This window comes from Mesocricetus auratus, unplaced genomic scaffold, assembly GCF_017639785.1.
Source record: "Mesocricetus auratus isolate SY011 unplaced genomic scaffold, BCM_Maur_2.0 Super-Scaffold_100008, whole genome shotgun sequence".
In the NCBI taxonomy this organism is placed as follows: Eukaryota; Metazoa; Chordata; class Mammalia; order Rodentia; family Cricetidae; genus Mesocricetus; species Mesocricetus auratus.
Window position 1 is genome coordinate 58,519,455 of NW_024429192.1, and position 24,230 is coordinate 58,543,684.

A 24,230-nucleotide genomic window follows, 5' to 3' on the forward strand; every position below is an offset into this window, starting at 1 on the left:
TATTGGGGCTGGAGAGGTGGCTCAGCTTTTAAGATTGTGTACCCCTCTTACAAAGGACTTAAGTTTGTTTTCTAGCACTCAAGTTTGGTAGCTCACAACCACTTCTAAATCCAGCTCCAGGGGAACTGACACGTTTTTTTGGCTATGGGCACTGCACTCATTTGCACATAGCCTCACACAGATACATATATAAACATAATTTTAAAAAGTAAAAATAGGAGTTTGAGAGATGGCTCAGCAGTTAAGAACATTGACTGTTCTTCTAGAGGACTTGGTTCAATTCCAAATGTCTACATGGCAGCTCACAACTGTCTGCAATTATCATTCCAGGAGCTCCAATGCTCTTTTCTAGGACATTAGACATACATCTGGTGTCCAACACATATGCAAGACAAGTACCCATACATATACAGTAAATTTTTTTAAAACTTAGTAAGGGGCCAGGTGGTGGTGGCATATGCCTTTAATTCCAGCACTCAAGAGGCAAAGCCAGGCAGATCTCTGTGAGCTCGAGACCAGCCTGGTCTACAAGAGCTAGTTCCAGGACAGCCTCCAAAGCCAGAGAAACCCTGTCTCGGGGGAAAAAAAAAACTGCTGTAGTACACACTTTAAAATATTTTTTAATTACTGCAACATAACAATTCTTTTATCATTCTATGTATTTTTTTTTTTTGGTTTTACGAGACAGGGTTTCTCTGTTTTGGAGGCTGTCGGTCCAGCCTGGCCTCGAACTTACAGAGATCCACCTGCCTCTGCCTCCCGAGTGCTGGGATTAAAGGCGTGCGCCACCAACGCCTGGCTTCATTCTATGTATTTTAATTCTTTGTGAAAATTATTCTGCTGGGGTGGTGCAGGTTTTTAATGGCAGCAATTAGGAGGTAGGGGTAGGTGGATCTCTGTGACTTCAAGGTCAGCCTACTCTACATAGAGACTCAGTTTCAAAAAAGAAAAAAGAAAAAGAAAAGAAAATTACTCTAAGCTTGGTGTTGTGGGTTACATCTGTGGTACCAGCATCTGGGAGGTAGATACAGGAGGATCAGGAATTCAAGGTTATCCTCAGTTACAAAGCAAGCTGAAGATCAGCCTAAGATATAGAAAACCATGCCTCTAAAAAAGGAAAAATCACTGTGAAACAGACCTTCATGAGGTCTCATCAGACCACAAAAAAAGCCCCCTGTTCTGAGACCAAAATGGAAGCAAACACAATCACATCTAAGGTAGATATCAAAAGTAAAGCCAAACCCAGCCCTTCTGTACATTCATGCTCTCAGTACAGAGCAAAAACCCTGTCACTGATTTTAGTAGCCCTCATGTCAAAAGTGGTTTGTAAACAACTGTGAATGTAATGGAACAGTCTTGTAAATCTGAGGGTCCCCCTAGTTCATAGGCAGTCATCCTAGTTCAAACAAAGTCCCAAACTAATATAACTTTCAACTTATGGTTACAACAGAGTTAACCAGAGACAGAAAGAGATGTCCTGATATATACCTACCTACCTACCTACCTACAAATTGTTTTTTCAAAGTATATAATACTGATAATTCTATTACTTAGGAAACCTAAGTAATCCCGAAGTGCTGGGATTTAAGACTTGTGCCAGCACCGCCCAGCTGAGACCATTCTTCTTAAAAGAAGAGGTCCTCATATCAAATAGTAATGGTGACACACACCTTTAATCCCAGCATTCAGGAGGCAGAGGCAGACAGATCTCTGTGAGTTCTAGGCCAGCCTGGCCTACAGAAGCGAGTTTCAGGACAGCCTTCAAAGCTACAGAGAAAACCTGTCTCCAAAAGAAAAGAAAGAAGTGCAGATGAGTATAGTGGCACACCCTTGTAATTCCAGCACTCAGGGGGCTAAGGCAGGAGAACTGTTATACATATAACTGTTATACATATATTTGTTTCACGATCTCACTTTGTAGTCCTGGTTGGCCTGGAACTTGATAATGTAGACCACGATAGTCTTGAACTCACAGATATCCAACTGCCTCTGCCTTCCAAGAGCTGAGATTAAAGACATGTGGGCCACTACACCTCAGACTGTCAAGAATTCAATGCCAGCCTGTGCTACATAGTGAGTTACAAGCCAACCAAGACTACAAAGAAGAGATCCTATCTCAAAATAGATTAGGGGAGACAGAACATACTCATTTCAGTTCATTTCAACTGAATTACTAATAGCCCTCAAGAAAGAGAGTGATTGGGAAATAAAAGCAGAAGATAAAACTTTAACTGAATTAGCCACAATGTGGTATCATTCCCAGGTGTCAGGCTTAGCCTACAGTGCAAAAACTATCAGGTTAGAGAGATGAAAGCATCAAAGCCTTTCCGTGACTGCTGACACTTCAAGCATCATTCTGCCCTTTTCTCCCATGACAGTTCCCATATAGTACCACATTATTTGCCATTGTATAGGGCAATACCATTCTTTTTATTTTTCATGTATTATTATGATTCCCTGTGTGTGTGCTTGCTCATGAATGTATACCATGGTGCATGCTCAGGAAAGGTAGTTTTCTCTTCTTCCGTCTTTATGTGGACTCCAGAGGTTAAATTCAAGGAGGCAGGCTTGAATCAAGGTAAAGCGCCTTTAATGGCTAAGCCATCTCCTTGGCCCCCAGCCCAGATCCTACATTTAATTTTTCTTTAAAATCAGGTTTTTGAGCCGGGCGTTGGTGGCGCACGCCTTTAATCCCAGCACTCGGGAGGCAGAGGCAGGTGGATCTCTGTGAGTTCGAGGCCAGCCTAGTCTACAGAGTGAGTTCCAGGACAGCCTCCAAAACAATACAGAGAAACCCTGTCTCAAAAAAACCAAAAAAAAAAAAAAAACCCAACCAGGTTTTTGTGCTTTGTAACCCACAGGTGCTGGAATTACAGGTGTGTGCCAGCTACCTTACCCAGTTCCAATATTTTTATTTTGTTTTTTAATACAAAGTATCTCTATGTAGTCCTGGTCTTTGACATGTAGTTCAGGCTGCCTTTGAACTCACAGAGGTTCCCCTGCCTGTACCTGCTATGCACTGGAATCAAAGACATTTGCCACTATACCTGGCCCAATCCTCTATATTAGCAATTCTACTTACTTGTAAATTCTCTAAACTTAAAGACTGAATAGAATGTGAAGATCATATATCTCCCTACCTCTGTTTTATTCTTAGTATGCTGTTATCTGTGTTTTCAGTTCCCTCCTCAAGCTTGGTTCCTAGCCTCAAAGTTTCTCCTTCCTCAATACCTATTCCAAGCAGTTTCTCCTACCACAAACTCCTATAGGCTCACTGCCTCTATAACTATCATTATCCCTATTTAAATATAGCTATAGGCTCTCCCAAAGACCCTGAGTTTTAGTCTTCAATCGTAACTAGTCACCTCGATTATGTCCAAAAAGCCTTCTTCAGTTAAGCGCGTCTGTGGGAACTTGTGCCCGGAACAGGTCCCGGTTCCTAACTCATATTTGCACTTACTTCCCTGCAGTTCCTTAATCATAGACTCATCACAGAAAGAAAAGTTCAGAAATAATCCGATCCACTGCTTCTCAAAACAAGCAGCAAAAAGCTTGACATGGTGGCACGCGCCTTTAATCCCAGCACTAGGAAGTCAGAGACCAGAAGACCTCTTGAGAGGTCAAGGCGACCCTGGTCTGGATAGTGAGTTCCAGGACAGCCAAGGTTACACAAAGAAACCCGTCTGGGGGGGGGGGGGGGGGAGGCAGGTATCCCAGGCTCGCCTTGAACCCACCAGGCTGTATTAAAATGTAAATACTCCTGCCTCAGCCTCGTGGGTGTCAGGATTATAGCTGTGCGTCACCACACCCAGTTTTCAAACATTGGCTACATTTTACTGCATACATTGCAAGATGTACAAAACTAACTTTACCTCACCATTGCAAACACACATACCTGAAACCCATTTTATAATCCTTAACAGTGAGGATTTCTAGTCTAGTACAGTTGTCTTTTTATTCAGTTGCCACCCCCCTAAACTGTCTTCACAACGAGCCAGTACACAGGGACGCATCGCTGGGAGGCATTAATCCGAACCCGAACTTCCCATTCACTAGTGAAGAAGCTGTAACTCGGTGCTGAGTTAAGTTCTCGCCCACAGAACTTTGCCGGTCAGGTTCAAGCTCTTGTCTGGTAAGCCCCACGGCAGTGTGGTTTAAGACCTGTGCCCAGGCACTCACTCGCTCACTCACTCCGTACACAAACACAACGTGGAGCACCAACCCCAATTCCTGATCTTACATTCTTCTCCAGGTCAGCCCTCAAAGTCTCTGCTTGTTGGTGAGCGTGCCCTCGTAGCCGCGGCTCCATGCTCCCTCGGGTCAATCCCCTCAGTCACTATCCATCGATCACTCAGTGCCCGGTAGTCACCGCAGCATACTTACTCGGTCATGGTCCCGTCGCAGCCTCTGCCTCGTGCTCTCCGAGGTCAGAGTCCCTCGCGTTTGCTGCTCCGGGGTCGCAGACCCCTCACAAGCAGCCGCCGCTGGGTCACAGTCGTCCTGGCTGTCATTGTACCTCGGTCACAGTAGCCTCGCAGCCCCTGCTTCACACTTCCCTGGCTGTCACTGACCCGCTGCGCCTCAGTCACAGCCCCCGCACGGTCCCAGCCGGCGTTTTCCCACGCAAGCAAACACCACCCGGGTTCCTTACCGCAGCTCTCCCAGGCTCCGGGGCCGTCCGATTCCTTCCTCGCGCCGCGTCACCGACTAGCGAAGTCAAATAGGTTGCGGGGAGACGCCCGGGAAACATCTGACCGGACTGCGCACCGGAAGTCCCGCCTACCGCCCGCCCTCTTGTCAATCCCACCACCACATCCCTGAAAACCACAACCTGACATAGTAGTTCCGCTTCCAGCAGTGCCGGGCGGGTGGAGTGATGGAGCAAAAGCACCGGAGCCAGGCACGGGGCCAACAGCCCCGGAATACCGGATGTGTGGCGCCTCCTGCCGGCGGGGACTCGCTCGGCCTGTGGCCTCCCGGCGTCCCTTGCGCCCTGACACCCAACCTCACCGCAGAATTAGAGCCCGCTAGCCACGTTCGGGGAATGCTCGGGTCTGAGCTCACCTGTTCCGGTTATGTTGACCTAGGGTGACCCATCAAGAAATGATCCCTACTAATCGACTGAGAAAGTAGTTGAGCCTGAGCACAGGCGATGGCACTGGTAGGAAAATGCACGAATCAGGGTGTGCAGTCTAAGAGAGCGAACTCGCTACGGTGAACTTTTGTAAAGGTTCCTTTTAAGATTTGCGCGGGTTGGGCCGGGCAGTGGTGGCGCACGCCTTTAAGCCCAGCACTCGGGAGGCAGAGGCAGGCGGATCTCTGTGAGTTCGAGGCCAGCCTGGTCTACAAAGTGAGTTCCAGGACAGCCTCCAAAACAATAGAGAAACCCTGTCTCGAAAAAACCAAAAAAAAAAAAAAAAAATGTGCTGGTTATCCCTGGCATACAAATGGACTTTGGCTGCCCATCCCACAATGAAGGATGCTCTCTCAGCCTGGACCGTTGGGGGAGGGCCTAAGCCCTGCCCTGGATGAAATGACAGATGAAATGACAGACTCTGGAGATCCACCATGGAGGGCCTCACCCTCCCTGGGGATCGGAGTAGAGATTGGGTGGGGGGCTGGGAGGCCTGATGTGAGGGCGGGGAGGAGAGGAGGGAGCTGGGATTGACATGTGAGGCAAGCTTGTTTCTAACTTAAATCTAAAAAAAGGAAGAAAAAAAAAGATTTGTGCGAGTCCACAGAGGCCATAAACAAGGCGACAGAGGAGCTGGAGTGACAGGCCTTGGTGAGCACCTTCAAGGGTGCTGGGACCTACACTCTAGTCCTCTGCTAGGGCAGTAAGTGTTCTTAACTCTTAGCCACGGAGCCATCTCTCCATCCCCTTTGTGGTGCTGAGCTTTTTGTTTGGGGATTAAAAGTAACTATTATACTGGGTCTCACACTATTTCCAGGCTGGCCTGGAACTTACTATGTATCCCATGCTGGCCTTGAACTTGCAGTGGGCCTCTTACCTCAGCCTCCAGAATGCAAGCATTAGCCACCACACCCAGCTCGATTTTGTAGACATAAGGCAAGTGTTGGTGCATAAAGTTACAGAAGAAAGATGGAAAAAAAGCTTGAATGCATTTGTTTGCACATTTTACTTGAAGATAACTGCTGAGGTCCAAAGAGAAAAATGATTAAAATCTGACACATATACCTTTAAGTTCAAGATAAAATGGCCCAAATAAGCACAGCTAACTGGAGGAGACACCGAGGACCTCTATGGGGAAGTGGTCATGGCAAAAATAGTATATATTGTAGCCAACACAGGATTTTTAGGGATTCTACTTTATTTACAACTTGAAGCTTCTCAGACCCTGGCACTAAACAAATGTTGTAAGAGCTCAGACAGCATAGTAAAGTCAAACTATTAAATATATAAAATCTAAAACAACAGATTTTAGGTGCCAAAGTATCAACTTATTTTTATTTGGTCAGGATATTTAACAATATAAAAAAAGTCGAGGTTTCTTCATAGTCACAGTCATTCTTTCCAATGATTCAATAGTAGAAACAACCAAACGCTGCTACAACACAGAATAAGCTGTCCTATAAAGAATAAATAAATAAATGAGATACAAATCCAGGATATCAGTGCTACAGAGAAAGCAGGTCAACGAGGCAACTGGAATGAAGACTGACCCAGCGCTTATACTAGTATAAATAACTAACTTTTTCTTCTATTTTCAGAGAATCTCCACATGTAACCCAAAGACTTCAACATAGACAATCAAACTTGAAATAATCTTCCTGCCTCAAGCTAACAAGTGTAGGGATTACAGATTGACCCTCCATACCCTCCCTTTTTGTCAATTTTCAATTATGAAGATTTCTTCCTTCAAGAAACAAGGTTTCCAATGAGCAGCTATAACGTTTTCCTGATGATACCTACAAGACTGCTTACTAAAAGGTGCCAAGTAGGGTAGGAGGGGAGTTAGGAGAGTGGATAATTGAAGCAATCTATTTGCATGTATGGAAATGCCAATGAAACCCATTATATATAATTAACATTCAGAATCTAATATTTGAGGTTGAGGAAGGAGGACAGAGTGGGAGGTCAGCCTCTTTAATTACACACACACACATATAATCAATTATGTAATTATATATACATATAATTAATTATATGATATCGTGGTACATGCCTTTAATGCCTGCTCTCAGTATACACAGGCAAGATCTGAGCTTCAGGCCAGCTTGGTCTACACAGGAAGTTCCAGGCCAGCCAGCCAGAGTTATAAAGTGAGACTCTTGTCTCAAAAAAACAAAAAGCAGGCTGTAGAAACAACCTGGGGTGAAGAACACACACTGCTCTTGCAGAGGAGCTAAGTGGTTCCCTGCACCCACATCAGGTGGCTCATAGGGGATCTATCTGATACTCTCTTCTGACCTCTGGGGACACCTGCACTCACATGAACATACCCACAAGACACACACACACACACACTTATATATACTTATATATGTATTTTTGAAACAATGAGGTAAAATTACAGGAAGATAGAAAAAGAATCATATTTTTAAAATATATGAATGAAACTTTAGATAATGAGTATTTACAAAATTATTCTATATCCCCCTACTTAACACAGAAATAATTATCAAATGCTTTGAGATTATTGGAATAAGTGCATTACCCAGAGTAAGTACTATAGGATACTATGATTGACAATAACAGCATATTATCATACACTCTGGATAGGGAAACACATGCTAGGCAAGATCTCACTAAATCGCCCAGGATAGTCTTGAATTCACTCTTGCCAAAAGGGTCTTCAAGTAGAGACCTCTTGCTTTAGCCTCTTGAGCACCTGGAATTAAGAGGCCTGCATCACCGGGCTAAGCTTTATTTGTCCATCTTTTCGCTTACACGTCACCAGAGCTAAATTAAACTTTATTTAATTGCAGAGCTCAATTAGACTTGTGATTGTTTTTAAGAACTACTCCAGGAGTTCTACCTGTCTTAGCAATCAATGGTTGTCATGCCAAACTTACTCTAGCCTGGTAGCAAGGAGGAAAACAAGCTGAACTCGGTACCTAACTATGAGTCAGAAGCCAGCCCTTTGAAGGGCAGCACTCTGCTGCTATGGCTGCCTTTGTGTGTTCTAACAAGAGCACATCTGTGGAGGAAGACTTGGTTTTGGGTTTTTGTTTTGTTTTTGCAATTATTCACAGAATGACACTTTGGTTTTGTTTGTGGGGATTTACAGGGGGTTGGGGGGGTCTCATGTAGTCATAGCCTTGGACTTCTAATCCTCCTGCCTCCACTTCTCAAGTGCTAAGATCAGAGAAATGCACCACTTCATAATGATGCTTTTGTAAATCCTGGCAACTAGCAGGAGCATGTGGGAAACTCTCCACAGACTGAGAGTCACTGATTGATGAGAATCTATTTGCAAAACACCCTGGCATCTATATTTTTAAATAAGTTTCCTCAGTATTAGGAAGCCACACCCATCTTTGGAAAACCTACTTTCTAATATTCATGATGTAATCTCAGAATTATCCAATGGTTTCCTTAAGGTCAATCAAAGTGACTCACCTAGAAATGGAACCCCCTTCCTAGTTTACTCAGTTCAATTTGTGTTCTGCTCTACTAACTACAACTCTATTAATTAGTTGGGGTGATTTCTGGAAGAAAGTATCAAAGTAAGTGACCTGGAACACATGTACCAATAACTTATCGATGTTTAAATGAAACTTTTGTGTTTTCTTGTTTTTGGTGTCTTGTATGTATGTATGTGTGTTTCTTTAATGATTTTTTGTTGTTGTTTTTGAGACAGGGTTCTCTTGTAGTCCAGGATAGCCAAGGATGACTTTGAACTCCTCCTGATCCTTCTGCCTATATCCACCGAGTGCTGGGAACATTGACATACACTACTATGTCCAGTTCAGTGAAAGTGATAGGTGAAAGAGAGGCTAGATGGGGTACTTTCATATTCTGTATTATAAAATACATTTTTACTTAATATTGTAGAAAGGAATATGCATGTATGTGCTATCAGAATACATCATTGTTTTTTGTTTGTTTGTATTTCTGAGACAGGGTCTCTCATATATCCCTGGCTATCCTGGAATTAAATTGTAGACCAGGCTGGCCTTGAACTCACAAAACTGCCTTCATCTGCCTTCTTGATGCTATGATTAAAAGCTTGCACTACCATGCCCAGCTAATTGTTCTTTTTTAAAAAAATCTCTTATTTTACCTGTTTGTATGTTTTGCCTGCATTTACATCTGTGCACAACATGTGTGCAGTGCCTGTTGAAGCCAGAAGAGAGGGTGGTGGGTCTCCTGGGACTAGTGCTACAGACAGTCCAGAGCTGCTATGTGAGGACTAGGAACTGAACCTGGGTCCTTTAGAAAAGCAGCCAATGTTCTGAACTGCTGAGCCATGTCTTCAGCCCCTAATTGTCTGTTCTGAGTAAACCCTACCCACATCCCAGATGCCCCTGGAGGACTACAAGGATAATACAGAAACAACCATCACCCAGTATTTAAAGTTCCTGAGCCCATACATCAGCTGGATAAAGGAAGCATGTGAGGGATGTTAATGAGAAACACACAGACATCACAGGCCTCCAAAACATGGCTGAGCACCCGACTAACGGGGTAAGCCTGAGCTCCAGAATGACTGTCTTTGTCTCCCACCCAGCCCTGCATCTCCCGGTATCATCTGCCTGATGAGGAGATGCAGACACACTTTTGAGGGTGTCAATCTACTGTCCGCTCAGATTGTCAGCTCTCTGAATAAAGCAAAGATTCAATTCCTGTCTCTGCTCATTGGCACCTGTGAGCAGCCAGGCAGAAGGAACTCTGGTTTTCCAGTTACTTCTTTTTTACAGTTCCTTTTATTTCTCTTTAGTTGAGAAGTGGTTTTAAGATAAAGTAGCTAATTTTATTATTGAAAGAAACTCATCTTTGCTTATAGAATCTTCATCCAAGTTCTTTTGTAGCTCAATGAAGTGTGGTCTGTTCAAATGAACAGATAGTTTTAAACTAAGTTTATTATTACTCTCATAAGGATTATCAGGAATGAGTTTTTGGAACACAGTGATTTAGATGGGGGTGGCAGGTTGGGGGTGGTTTGAAAGAAAATAGCCCCCAAAGGGAGTGGTACTATAGGAGGTGTGGCCTTGCTGAAGGAAGTGTGTCACTGTGGGGGGCGGGTTCTTTTGCTCAAGTTTGGCTCAGTGTGACAGAGTAAACTGCCTGTTGCCTGCAAGGTGTGGGAGTCTCAGCTCCAGCACATCTGCCTGCACACTGCCACGCTCCCGGCCGTGATGGTAACGGACTGAACCTCTGAACTGTAAGCCAGCACCCAACTGTTTCTTTTATGAGCGTTACTGTGGTCATGGTGTCTCTTCACAGCCATAGAAACTCTAAGATGGGGTTGTAGGTTAATCTTCACTGCCAACTTGACTAGGTATAGAGTCATCTCAGAGACACTGCTGGGAAAGTCTATGGGAGCGTCGCTAGAGAGGTTTAACTGAGGAGGAAAGACCCGCCCTGAACACGGGCAAGTTCCTCCTGCTACAGCCACCAACTGTTCCTACTGCCAGGCCTTCCTCACAACAGTGGACTCTACTGCCAGAACTGGAGGCCACACAACCTTTCCTCGTTAAGTGGCTTCCTGTTGTATCTAGTCTCAGCAATAAGTAAAACAAGTAGCCAATGTGGTGGCTAAAGGTTTTTTATGTTTTTTTTTTTTTTTTTGAGACAGTTTCTCTGTGTAGCCCTGGCTGCCCTTGAACTCTCTCTGTAGACCAGGCTGGCCTGAAACTCAAGAGATCCACCTGCCTCTCTCTGCCTCCTGAGTGCTGGGACTAAAGGTGTGCACCACCATCATGTGTGCATGTGCAAAATTATTTTATTAGAAGCCACTTTATCATTTTCCTGCTTTAAGCAGAAATGTCTATGAATTTTGCTTGTGATTTTTGCACAAATAAAATAGTACATTTTAAAATAAAATCACTAGCCGGGCGTTGGTGGCGCACGCCTTTAATCCCAGCACTCAGGAGGCAGAGGCAGGCAGATCTCTGTAAGTTCGAAGCCAGACTGGACTACCAAGCGAGTTCCAGGACAGCCTCCAAAGCTACAGAGAAACCCTGTCTCGAAAAACCAAAAATAAAATAAAATAAAATCGATGATACCAGGCGGTGATGATGCACACCTTTGATCCCAGCACTCAGAAGGCAGAGGCAGGTGGATCCCTGAGTTCAAAGCCAGCCTGGTCTACAGTTCTATGATATTCAGGGCTACACAGAGAAATCCTGTCTCAAAAAGAAAAACAGTTTCAGTAAAAGCACCTTATCCAGAAATCTGAGAGATGTGTCTCAAAAATACTGATATACACTAGCCATGTATCCCCAGACAGGAGAAAGGAGTTGCCCAAAGACTTACATTCATGAAGACATCATGAGTGTAGTTGTCAGTGTCTGCATCCCAGAAACATCGAGCAGCCATGCTGAAATATCAATCAAGAATGTCAGCAGTGTACATCTGAACTGTGATCTGCCACGGGCAAGTTCACTCCCTACAACCTCACAGGACCCTGCACTAACCCTGTCCATGGCACATGGAGAGCGATGTATTTGTAAAGCAAAGTATGTTAGACAACCAGGGAGAAAGGAGTCATGGGTGAGGCTGCTTGCAGCTCCAGGTGAGGCAGCCAGGGCCTCTAGCCACCTCAGCACCCCAGCTGGCTACCTGACAACTACAGGGGTCAATCACTTCAAATCCTGGTACTTAGAGTGGCCCTCCACTATAGATTACTTCAGTTCGCACACTTGTGGGTGACTTTCAGTGGGCTCAATTCCTGCAGGATAATAGGAAAAGAAGTATTACAGAGGACCCAACAGAATACTTCATCCAACATGGTCATTTGTAGAGACCTATACAAGACAGGGACAATTGAGCTAGAATTCAGTCTTCTAACTAGACCAGCACTAGAAGGTTCAAACCTGTAAAACCAACTAGGGCAGCAGAGTGAGACCCTGTTTAAAAGACAAACAATAGCCAAGTACAGTCTTGCAACTCTGTAATCCAAACACCACTCAAGGTCATCCTCAGTCACAAAATGAACTTGAGGCCAGCCTGGGCTACAGTGAAAACTTGTCTCAGAAAAAAACAAAACAAAACTAGAATTTGAAAATACTGGTTAGGGACTGGAGGGATATAAATACAGCATCAAACTATATTTATAACTAATAAAGCTAAATCAAAGAGTAGTGTTTTGGTTTTTCTTTTTTCTTTTTTTTTTTTTTCTTTTTTTCCTCCGAGACAGGGTTTCTCTGCATTGTTTTGGAGCCTGTTTGGACTCACTCTGTAGACCAGGCTGGCCTCGAGCTCACAGAGATACTCTTGCCTCTGCCTCCTGAGTACTGGGCCCTATACAATGTCTTGCAAGGATGGAAGAAAGGAACTTGTACACATGGCATAAATGGAGATTAAAGGGCACCTACTATGAGTTGGTTCTCTCCTTCCACTAAGTTGAGTCCAATGATTAACCTGGGTTGTCAGGCTTGGCAGCCGGTGCCCTAACTGATGAGCCGTCTCTTCAGCTCCCAGGACTCTTTGGAGCTTGGCCTGACTACACCTAACAAAGTCAATCCAAATCAGTAGAAGTTTCTAAAAAAACGTTCTGAAGATGCTTCTAGATTTGTGGAGGCTGAGACTATAGTGACGGGTTGATCACTTACTTCCTATGCATAAGGCCCTAAGTCCAACATCCCCACCCCACATACTGCAAACTAGACAATGTGGAACGCAATGTCATGACGTCAGAGTCAGGCCCGGATGACAATGGGCTGCTAAGTGATCCTGGTATACCCACATACACAACATACAACAGTGTCATGACTAAGAGGTGACTCTAAGGACGTCAACCTTGGAACCCACCTAGACCGTTAGCCAGGACCTCTTCAGTGCATAGCTGCATCTGGTAAGCCAAAGGCTTACTGAATTATCTATCCACACAATGGATAACTCCCAAGGAGCACAGGTATGACAGGGAAAACCAACTACTCACAATACTCCTTCTCCCCTCTGTTCTCCAATGACTACTTGCACCACCATTTTATACCGGTCATATCCCAGTTCTAGAAAGGAAGAGAAAAGAAAGTTATCTCTATTCAAGTACGTATTCAAGCTGAGTTGTTGTTGTGTTGGTGGTGGTGGTGGTTTTGAAGGAGCCATGATCTCACTGTATAGCCCTGGCCTTCACAGTATGACCAACTGGCCGACGGGTGAATTTCTTTCTCGGAGTTGTTTATAGTTGCACGTGACTATGTAAGGCCCTGGAGCACTCACTCATGCCAGCTGGCTTAGCACGACTATTTTTGAGACATAGGAGAACGGATTTTATTATAAGTATGTACCTAAAGTACTTTCTTTGGTAAAGAATTTAATGCCCTAAAATTAATATTCATTAACTGTCATTAATTTACCCTGGTACCCCAGTGTTTATTACGTAACCTGTACCTTCTTACCTGCTGTTGCTAATAATGCCTCTTACTTTCCATTGAGTGTACACTACAGAAGAAATATAGCTTTATATTTATCCTGTGAGTATTCAAATACTAAACATACTGTGAACAGCTGCCAATTCATGTATTAGATGAAAATGGAATACTGAGCCAGGCGATGGTGGCACACGTCTTTAATCCCAGCACTCGGGAGGCAAGGGCAGGCAGATCTCTGTGAGTTCACGACCAGCCTGGTCTACAGAGCGAGTTCCAGGACAGCCTCCAAAGCAATACAGAGAAACCCTGTCTCTGAAAAACCAAAAAAAAAAAAAAAAAAAAAAAAAGAAGAAGAAGAAGAAAAAAGAAAGGAATACTGTTTTGAGAACAAATCCTCCACTCTTACAGAACAGCCTCAATGGAATAAAAATTGTGACATTTGACCAAATAAAATGAAAAGAAAGGAAAAGCTAAAAAGGAGGCTACGGCTGGGTTTGTGATTGTGACTTTGTGGTACAACACTTGCCTGGCACACAGGAAGCCCAGAACTCCATCTCTGACACTATAAAAGGAGGGTAGCACAGACAGAAGTAAATAACTTTTCTGACAGTTTAACATTAAAAATAGGACATGAGAGCCAGGTGGTGATGGTGCCTGTCTTTAATCCCAGCACTCAGGAGGCAGATGCAGACTGATCTCTGTGAGTTCCAGGCCAGCCTGATTTACAAAGTAAGTTCCTGGATAGTCAGGGCTACACAGAGAAACCTTGTCTCCAAAAACAGAAGCAAATAAACAAAAAATGAACATGATGGCACACCTCTTTTCTCCTATCATTCAGGAGGCAGAGACAGGTGGATCTCCATGAATTCCAGGCCAGCCTGGTCTACATACAAAGTTCCCAGTCTCAAAAAACAAAAAAGTTTGTTAGCAAGAGACAAAAAGCACAAAATGTACTATTCATATGTCAAGTTTGGCAAGAGTAGAGGGCTGAATAAGAAAAGCAGTTAAGGACTCAGCAAGAAGTGGGCCTAGGACAGCCTGGGAGGGTACTGAACTCCAGACAAAACAATCGAAAGTTGGTAGGAAAGCAAGCAATAATTATGAAGGAAAGGAGGCCTTTCTGAATATTTGGGTTTCTTGGACATTGGTTCCCTGTGATGCTTTCATGCAAAGCTTTACTCTTTGCTATAGTCTGCAAAATCCCACCTGAGTAAAAATCACCAAATAATTATAAAATTCTAGACATTGAAGAAAAAGTTGTCTTTAACAGAATGCATAGTTCATCTCCTGGGTTCAAAGATGGGGCAGCCGAAACAATACAGAGAAACCCTGTCTCGTAAAAACCAAAAAAAAAAAAAAAAAAGATGGGGCAGGATGCCAGGTGAGCAGCGATGGCCCATGCCTTTAATCACAGCACTCAGGAGGCAGATTTCTATGAGTTCAAGGCTAGCCTGGTTTACAGAGTGACTTCCAGGACAGCTAGGACTACACAGAGTGTATCAAAGGGGGGGGGGGGCAGGAACAAACGGGTAGAACTGGTTGTTTGAAGGGAACATCATTGCCAGCTGTAATCATATTACCTTTTAGTTTATCTTTAATGATTTCTGACAGATGTTTTGTGAGATTAGGCATTTCATCTGGAGAATATTCAGCACTTGCCAGTTCTTCCTTGAGCACAGCATGGATGCAGTCTTTAACCACAGATGGTCTAAATCTAAGACAAACAATTTAAGAATATCTAAATGTCAGCTCAGAACCCCAACGTGTCTTCACACTTCAGTCTTTCTGTCATCAGTAGCCCTAAAATACTGTATCTAGCTGGGAGGTGGTGATGTGTGCCCTTAGATCCCAGCACTTGGGAGGCAGAATCAGGAGGATTTCTGAGAGTTTGAGGCCAGCCTGTCTACAGAGTGAGATCCAGGACAGCCAGGGCTACACAGGGAAGCCCTGTCTCAAAAAAGCAGTAAACAGACAGAATGCTGTATCTAGGGCCTGGGAATGTCGCTCAGTGGTAACAAACTTGCTATTTGCTTCTCTCCTTAAGCCCTTCTTTCTTATATTTATTTTGTGTCATGGCACTGTGTGGGGGGTCGTCTATTCCTTTCACTACCTACGTCTCCAGGACTGAGCTCAGGTCAGGTTTGAAATCAAGTGCCTTTATCAGCTGAGCCATCTCACTGGTCTGCTTAAGGTTTTTAATGATTTTATTTATTTTTATGTGTTCTTGCCTATGTGTATGTATGTACACCACATGTAACTACTGGTGCTCTTGGAGTTACAAACAATTGCGAGCTGCCAAGTGGGTGCTGGGAACCAAACCTGGGTAATCTGCAGGAGCAGCAAATGCTCTTAACCACTCTCCAGCCCCTGCTTATGCTCTTTCCATCTTTCACAAAATGCTAAGCCTTTCTTCAGACAAGTCTCATATGACCTCATAGGATCATTCCCATATATTTGCTACTGACCCCATTCTGCACTGTCTACAAGAGAACACAGCTCAGTGCCATTCTATACATTTAGAACATTTACTGAGGTAACTGAGCATACCTATTTCTACATCCATGGGGAAACTGCAGCGTGAAGTTGCTATCACATATAGGACTATCTCTACTTCTCAAAAAAGATGCATTTATATTTCATGTCTTATGGTGTTTTGTTTGTCAGTAGAGGCCAAAAGATAACACCTGATCCTCTGGAACTATAGTTACAGATGGTTGAAAGCTGTCATGTGGGTGCTGGAAACTGAACCCCAGTCCTTTGGAGGAGTAGCCAGTGCTCTAAACCACTGAGACTATCTCCAGCTCTCCACCTTGGTTTTTGAGGCAGTCTCTCACTGGGATTTGCAGGTAAAGGTGGCTCCCCTGGGAGTCCCAGAGTCTGTTTCTTCAATACCGGGATCAAATTTTCATCACTGGGATCACAATATGCAATGACTCCTTTAATGGGTGCAGGAATTGCTTTCAGAGCAAGCACATGACAGACAGAGCTATCTCTACAGCCACCCACCAATCTACACTCCTCCCCCTCTCGCCTGGAATTAAAAAAAAAAAAAATCCTCTCTGTCCAGCTGGTAAAGGCCTTTGCAGCCAAGCCTGTAACCTGAGTTCAATCTCCAGGACCCACAAAATGGAGAACAGAACCAATTCCCGCAAGTTGTCCTCTGACCAGGGTGCACGGTAGCACGCGTGCACTCTACACACGAAATCCTTTTTCTTTTATAAGATGATGTTAGTGATGTAAGGTTTTACAGACTTAAGTGACCGCCCTCTTCTAAGCAACCTATTGGGGTGGTGGTCGATGGGAGGGGCTTTGTATAGACTCCCCACAAGTCGGACGCCAGAAGTATCCCGGCACAGGTGAGCACGCGGTAACTCTGGGAGTACTGCTTGCACACTGTTTCCAACCTCTATTTTTCCTGTCCCCCGTGCTGATCCTCTAAAGCCTCGGAGAGGTCAACCACTCCCACGCACCAGTTTATAGCTCAAGAGGAGACCTTTCAATCCCACCACAGAGCTCAGTGATGGAAAAGTCGCCACGTCGGAAGGCTAAAGCCCACCCAGCCCCGCCCCTCTCCGCGCCTGCGCCCCACTCCCGACCGACATTGCCCGCTGGGTCCCGACGGCTACGCGCCTTTGCTGGAAAATGGGCCTCAGAATATAGGTGTTCTCGGGCTCCCCTGTGTTCTTGTCGGCCTCGAACAAGCCCTCGGTGGCGCCGACAGATAAGCGGGTAGACAAAGACATAATCCCGCATCTGGATCCTGCGGATCTCTACTCTCTACTGCGAGGCCTAGCCGATCGCGGCTGCCCCTAGGTCCTGGGAGCGCGTCCCCAGGGCAACGGGTCGCTCACGTGATATGCCACAACCACGCCCTCCCTGCGCATGCGCACTGGCGATACCAGCTGGTGTCTAACAGTCTTAAGAGGAGTTAGGGAATTTATCCACCCGCTCGCAGACAGCAAGCCGCAGGACCAAACCCATCGGTTTTTTTTTTTTAAGATTTATTTATTTATTTATTTATTTATTTACTATGAATACTGTGCTCTGCCTGCATGTATCCCTGCACACCAGAAGAGGGCACCAGATCCCATTACAGATGGTTGTGAGCCACCATGTGGTTGCCGGGAATTGAACTCAGGTCCTCTGGAAGAGCAGGCAGTGCTCTTAACCTCTGAGCCATCTCTCCAGCCCCAGAATATATATATATATATATATATATATATATATATATATATATATATGTATGTGTGTGTGTGTGTGTGTGTGTGTGTGTTTTGTTTTTTGAGGCAAGTATTTTATTGAAATTTTTGTATATTATATTCTCATCACAATTTCTCCCAATGCCTCCCCACCTCCCTGACAGATCCAAAGAAAACTCTAATTCTCCAAAGGGTATCCCAGAAATACGCCCAAGCTGGACCACAGGGACTCTGGCTGTGAGATACTCAGGACAGGTGAAGCCGGTTGCCTTACCTCCTGCAGGAAGCACAGTAGGCTACCCAGGCTCTCATCAGCCTATCAAACTGGAAACCAAAGTATACAAGTATAAGATCAATAAGATATACCCAAAACAAAGCAAAATGAAGCAAAAAGTCTACCCAAATACCACTGATTTCTGTGTAAGCTGATGCCACAACTGCTCCATGATGTGGTTAAGGTTTTTACTATAGATATAAGAGAACAGTCAGGGGTATCTGAAAGAGCCCAGAGCAGACAGAGAAAGCAGCGGAGTGGACAGGGTCAGCAGACTGGTCTGGCTCTCTGTGAGAGAGGGGAGAATAGCGGGGGATAGAGAACAGAGGAAAAATAGTGAGAGAATCAGGAGCAGAGCACAGAGAGACCACAGCAAGAAGAGCAGGGTTACAAGGAGAATGAGTAGCTGTGGGGAGGGAAGCCCATGGAGGAGTTTAGGGCAGAAGAGGAGGTGAGAAGGGCTCGGAGGCTAGCATGGACTTTGAAATGTGTGACAGGCTCTTGTGATGCTGAGGGAGCCTGGAGGCCAGCATGAACTTTGATATGATGATAGTCCTCACAGGTAATTGATAGGTATTTTTGAATCCCTGGTAGTTGGGAATTAAAAGTCCAGGTTTAATGAGCAAAGCACCCCTTGGTGCTCTTGGGAGAACAGAGGAGGAGAAATCATGCGGCATCTCTAGGAGCTTAAGTACCCTGTGGGCAGGGGAGAAGCCACCACTTGGCGGACTTAGGGGCAGGGTTTGGAATGGGGAGGAACGGAACAGGACTGCAGCAGAGCTCTGAAGCGGAGCGCCCAACTGAACAACTGGACAGCCCAACCTTTTTGGCTTCTTCTGGCTACTTTCTGTTGGCACGAGACGATGTGGGGGAGGGAGTTGGTAGTCAGTGGGCTCATGCTCGGTGGGAGGTGTGGGTGAAGAAGCATTTGGTTAACTGTCATCCTACAGACCTTAGTTATCTGTTTCTTGAGGAAGTGGACAAGGCAAGTTGCTAGGAGAAAAATAGATTATTATCACCAGCCCTATGAATGGGGCTAGCCACAGGAGGAGTGAAGACTGCCAGTAAGAATGGAATGGAGATGTGCCCTGGTTGTACAAAAAGAGAGACGGGTGAATGAGCTAGATGAGTAAATGAGCTATGCCCTTGGGTCTGGAGAGGTGGTACCAGCACTGATGTCTCAGGAACTTTGGGGGGCAGGGGGTGTTGCATGCCAAATCGGGGTATGACCTGTTCCAGGAGTACCTTGAGTTGTCTTTCAGACCTTCAGAGTTCCCAGTGAAGGTTACCTCTCAGCAGTAAGAAGACATGTCTGGCAGGGGGATGAGACCTATAAAATACAGGCTTGAATTTGAGATTGAGTAGGGTCAAAGAGGATCTCTAGAGGCTGATATCAGTTTCCACTAGGTCCAATTTCTTTCTTTTTTCTTCTTTTTTTTTTTCGAGACAGGATTTCTCTGTGGTTTTGGAGGCTGTCCTGGGACTCGCTCTTGTAGACCAGGCTGACCTCGAACTCACAGAGATCCACCTGCCTCTGCCTCCCGAGTGCTGGGATTAAAAGCGTGTGCCACCAATGCCTAGCTCAGGCCCAATTTCTTGATGCAGTAGCAGAGTTCTTTCCCCATTTTTATCAAAATGTCATATCCTCAGATCTCTGTAGCGTCAGAGGATGGGGCATCATTATCTCTTAGGTATAAGCAGTTTAGTATCTCCAGAAAGCAAAACCAACCCAGTTTTCACAGTGTAAACAATTTAGTGCTTTTACAATTACTTTTTTTTTTTTTTTTGGTTTTTCGAGACAGAGTTTCTCTGTATTGTTTTGGAGGCTGTACTGGAACTCACTCTGTAGACCAGGCTGGCCTCGAACTCACAGAGATCCTCCTGCCTCTGCCTCCCGAGTGCTGAGATTAACGCCCGGCTTTCACAATTACTCTTATATTACAAAATTTGGCTGCTAGCAATGGAGGTACAGCTTTGATATTTCAGCAAACCAGTATTGTTTTTTTGTTTTGGTTTTTTTAAAGCTTTTATTTATTTATTATGTATACAACACTCCGCCTCCATGTATGCCTGCAGGCCAGAAGAGGGCACCAGATCTCATTACGGATGGTTGTGAGCCACCATGTGGTTGCTGGGAATTGAACTCAGGATCTCCGGAAGAGCAGCCAGTGTTCTTAACCTTTGACCCATCTCTCCAGCCCAACCAGCATTGTTTTAAACCTTATCTTTCATACACCTTGTTTTTAGGACAGGATGGGAATTATCATACAAAAATCCATCCTAATCTAAAGCATCTTGGAGACCTGTTGTAAGGTATCGGTGAAGTCACATGACCTCCCTCTTTTCAACCCTATTCAAAATGGTGTTATTTTCAGAGCAGTTATAAATTGGAATTACCAATTTTTTTGTTTGTTTGTTTTGTTTTTTGGGTTTTGTTTTGTGGTTTTTGTTTTTTGGTTTTTCAAGACAGGGCTTCGCTGTATTGTTTTGGAGGCTGTCCTGGAAGTCACTCTGTAGACCAGGCTGGCCTCGAACTCACAGACATTCTTCACCTGCCTTTGACTCCCGAGTGCTGGGATTAAAGGCATGTGCCACCAACGTCCAGTGGAATTACCAGTTTTAAATTAACTTTTGCTACAGATTTTTAACCATACCCAATTCCTTAGTTTTTTCTTTAATAATGTAGAATAGCCTAAAATAACTTTCTCTGTCATTACATCAGATTCAGAAAAGCCCAGAGGCAAATTCTGAGCCCAGGCAACTAGTTGTTACCAAGACATCCAAGCCCAGTCAGAAACAAGCATGTGGCCACATACATTTACACATTTCCATCCTATAAACAAATAAGATGGAACAGAAAGACAAACAAAACTTTTCACAGGAAACCTGTCAGATGGCCAACTTGAAAATCCTGAAATAAGAGTTTACAGTACAAGAAGCCATAGGAATAAAAGATGTTTTAGGAGTGAGGAAGTTGGGAATGAAAAGCGAGCCTCAGGACTGCAGGTAGAAACTGGGAACTGGCATGTTAGGACTGCAGTCTGACCGCACAGGGAGGAGCAGAAGATTCGGGAGGCATCCACATGGGTCTGCAGGCTGCAAGAGCCAGAGCCACGTGGAAAACACAGCTGGCTGGAGCTTAAACTGTGGGTCTCTCACAGGCTGCTGGGGGAGGGGAGAGAACAGGCATGTGCAGGACAAGAAGCAGCCGTTGTCTCTGCCCTTCTACTAGAGATAAGAGGAATGACTTTTTTTGGCTGATGGGAATGAGCTTCACAAGTTTCTGAGGAATGCTGGCTTTTATCAAACTTGCAGAAATCTTCCTATAGTCCACATTAAGCTCATGTCTGGATATTTGGGCTGACTTTTGGAGTTCGGGGAATTAGTTTCCTTTGGATCTGACACGTTTATTTTGTGTTGACCAACTATTCCTGGGCATACAGTCTACCTGAAGTGTGTTTAATATCCCCAGTGAGTCTCACTGGAAGGAAACTAATTTTCCTTTGCCAGAGGGTACAATTTGCAGACAGCTTCTTGGTTGGGGATAGGAGGCTGCGTTCGTTTTTACCTTTCAGAGCTGGCACCCTGTCTAGCTTGCAGCTCGGCAGGTCTTGTGCACACTGCCACAGTCTCTGTGAGTTTATGTGTGTCTCAGTCCATCACCCCTGCTCTATAGCCTTTGCACCTCCTCTTCAGAATAGATCCCCAAGCCCTGAGGGGAGGAGTTTGATGAAGACATGCCGTTTAGGACTGAGACTTTAAAGTCTCACTCTGCACTGTCCAGTTAGTTCTCATCTACTACAAGAAGAAGCTTCTCGGTTGATAGTTGAGCAAGAGGCTGATATATAGGTATAACAGAACGTCATTAGGGGTCATTTTATTGCAATGTTCCTTTAGCAGACGAATAGCGTTTGGTTTTCCCCTAGACCCATGGCCTATCCAGTTTCAGGTTCTTGGCCATCCTCGTAGTATCAGGCAGGGTTCCATCTCATGTAGTGAGCCTTGAATCTAATCAGAAAGTGGTTGACTACACTCACAACATTTGCACCACCATTGTCTTCCAGGCAAGTCACTACTGGAGGCCCAGGTAGTGTTCAGGACTCCTTCCAGTACCACGAAGGCTGGTCAGCAGGGGTGAAGCCTCTCGTTAGGCACCAGCTTGAGTTCTCCGGTTCAGCAATAGGGCCTTCCCATCAGCTGAGGCAAGGTTTGGATTGGTAACCTGCAACTCTACCTTAGCCTCAGGAGTGCTTGGACTACAGGCCTTACTACTATCCCAATTTTATATTTTTGTAATAACTGTAAAGTCAAAAGAAAAAAACAAAAAGTGGTGTGGTTGAATGTCGCACCTGCTGTGCGGCCTGCATCCAAGAATGTATCGAGGTGGTCGGGATAGATGACACAGAGACCGGTCGGTTGCTTTAAGAAAACGTTATGCTTCCCAAGTCAGCTTAGGAGGAGATTCCAAGTCCGCTTAGGAGAGCTCTCAGGAGGAGTCTCAGGAGAAGTCTCAGGAGAAGTCCCTCTAAGAAAAAGGAGCTTCCCTTTTTAAGGACTTCTGCCATTCATCTACATACCATTCTTTCCTCCTGGCTGGTGGTTTAATCTCCGGCCCCAGAATCGGGGAGGCACCACAGGGAAACAGGAAGAGGCATCTAGCCGTAGGGGGTGTGAAAGGCATGGTATTTCAGTGAGCAAGCCCTATCTGAGCCCTAAAGCACTGAATTGTTTTCAGTAAACATTACATAGATGCCTGCTCCCAGGATGAAGGGGAAGTGGGTTTCTGCTCAAGGTCTGGTGTCCCCACAGTTGAACATTCCTATAAATCCAGTGCCAGGACTAAGAGTGAGGCCATTTTAGAAGAAAACAGAAAGCAGAAGTGGTATTTTGTGACAAGTGAAGATTACAGAAATTAACAGTGCTTTTTTTGGGGGGGGGTTCAAGACAGTGTTTCTCTGTGTAGTCCTGGCTGTTGTAATTTAAGAAAAGCAGTGTGAGAAAGATGTCTTGCGACAGGATGCAAGCAGAGGGGCTTTTGTATTAGGGAAGGGGAGCAGCAGGAAAGAGGAAGTGGGTAGGAGGAGCAGACAGAGAGGGAGAAATAGGAGAAGGGAGGTGGGCAGAGCCCTTTTAAAGGGGAACTCAGTGAACACAGGTAGTGCTCTTAGGAGCTGCAGCTGAAAGCATACTCTGTCAGAATACCAAAGACAGGCCAGTACAGATGCCTGAATACTAACACTGGCTGTCCTGGAATTCACTCTGTAGACCAGGCTGGCCTCAAATTTGGAAATCAATCTGCCTCTGCCTCCCAAGGTGCTGGGATCAAATGTGTGCGCCACCACCCCCTGGCTCAGAAATTGAAAGATTTACCAAAACTTTCACTAAAAATTTCCAAAAATTTCTTCTATGTACAAAGTCCCCTGGAACACAACACACTGGTTTGCATCTTCCAGGTTGCTTTTATCCTGAATGGCAGACATGAGAAGTTGCACAAGAACTACATGACCCTCAATACCTACAATGTGGTCTGTCCCTTAAACAAAAAGTTTGCAGAGCACAGCTCCAACCCCTAACCACAGCCTGGGACATCCTGCTGCAAATAATCCACACCTGCTCTGTGGCACAAGTCAGGAAGAAGCAGGTTAGACTGCTTCCAGGCTTACAAGTGCCAGCCCTGGATCCTGTTTTAGAATGCTATAGATCCTGACCTCTTCCTTATTCAAAAACTAAGAGGGCTGGAGAGATGGTGCAGTAGTTAAGAGCACTTACTGTTCTTGCAGAGGACCAGAGTTGGGTGCTGCTGGCAGTTTTCTTGTCCTGCCAGATCCTGCAGCCACTTCAGCCCCAAATAAACACACAAAGACTTATATTAATTATAAAATTATTGGCCGATGACTAGGGCTTCTTATTGTCTAGCTCTGTGTTTTTTGTTTGTTTTGTTTTTTGAGCACAGGGTTTCTCTGTGGCTTTGGAGGCTGTCCTGGAACTAGCTCTTGTAGTTCAAACTCACAGAGATCCATCTGCCTCTGCCTCCCAAGTGCTGGGATTAAAGGCGTGCACCACCAATGCCTAGCTGTCTAGTTCTGTCTTAGTTATTAACCCATTTCTATTCATCTATGTATTTCCTCATGGTCTTAGCGTACCATAGAATGACCAGACCTGTTTCCCTTTGGCTGGCTACATGGCAACTGTGTTTGGCAGGCTCTCTCTGCATACCTTTTCCTGAATTCTCCTTGTCCTAGTCTCGCCTATCT

General features: G+C 44.9%; 2 protein-coding genes across 4 annotated transcripts in view; both read right to left on the minus strand.

The window, feature by feature from the left end:
• The window catches only part of Pcyt1a (phosphate cytidylyltransferase 1A, choline), a 36,718-nt gene extending 31,927 nt beyond the window's left edge, over positions 1-4,791 (minus strand). The window contains exon 1 of one of the 3 annotated variants that reach the window (XM_040750924.1): positions 4,652-4,791. The gene's annotated coding sequence lies outside the window, so the exon portion shown is untranslated. The other 2 variants (XM_040750925.1, XM_040750926.1) reach the window with 2 other exon arrangements.
• Positions 4,792-6,440: 1,649 nt separating this feature from the next.
• On the minus strand, positions 6,441-17,356 carry Dynlt2b (dynein light chain Tctex-type 2B). Its single transcript, XM_005071557.4, has 5 exons — positions 17,134-17,356; positions 15,084-15,217; positions 13,071-13,140; positions 11,444-11,507; positions 6,441-6,591 (listed from the first exon to the last, which is right to left on the minus strand). The coding sequence occupies exons 1-5, from the start codon at positions 17,244-17,246 to the stop codon at positions 6,544-6,546; spliced, it is 429 nt and encodes a 142-aa protein (XP_005071614.2). The 5' UTR covers positions 17,247-17,356; the 3' UTR covers positions 6,441-6,543.
• Positions 17,357-24,230: the final 6,874 nt, after the last annotated feature.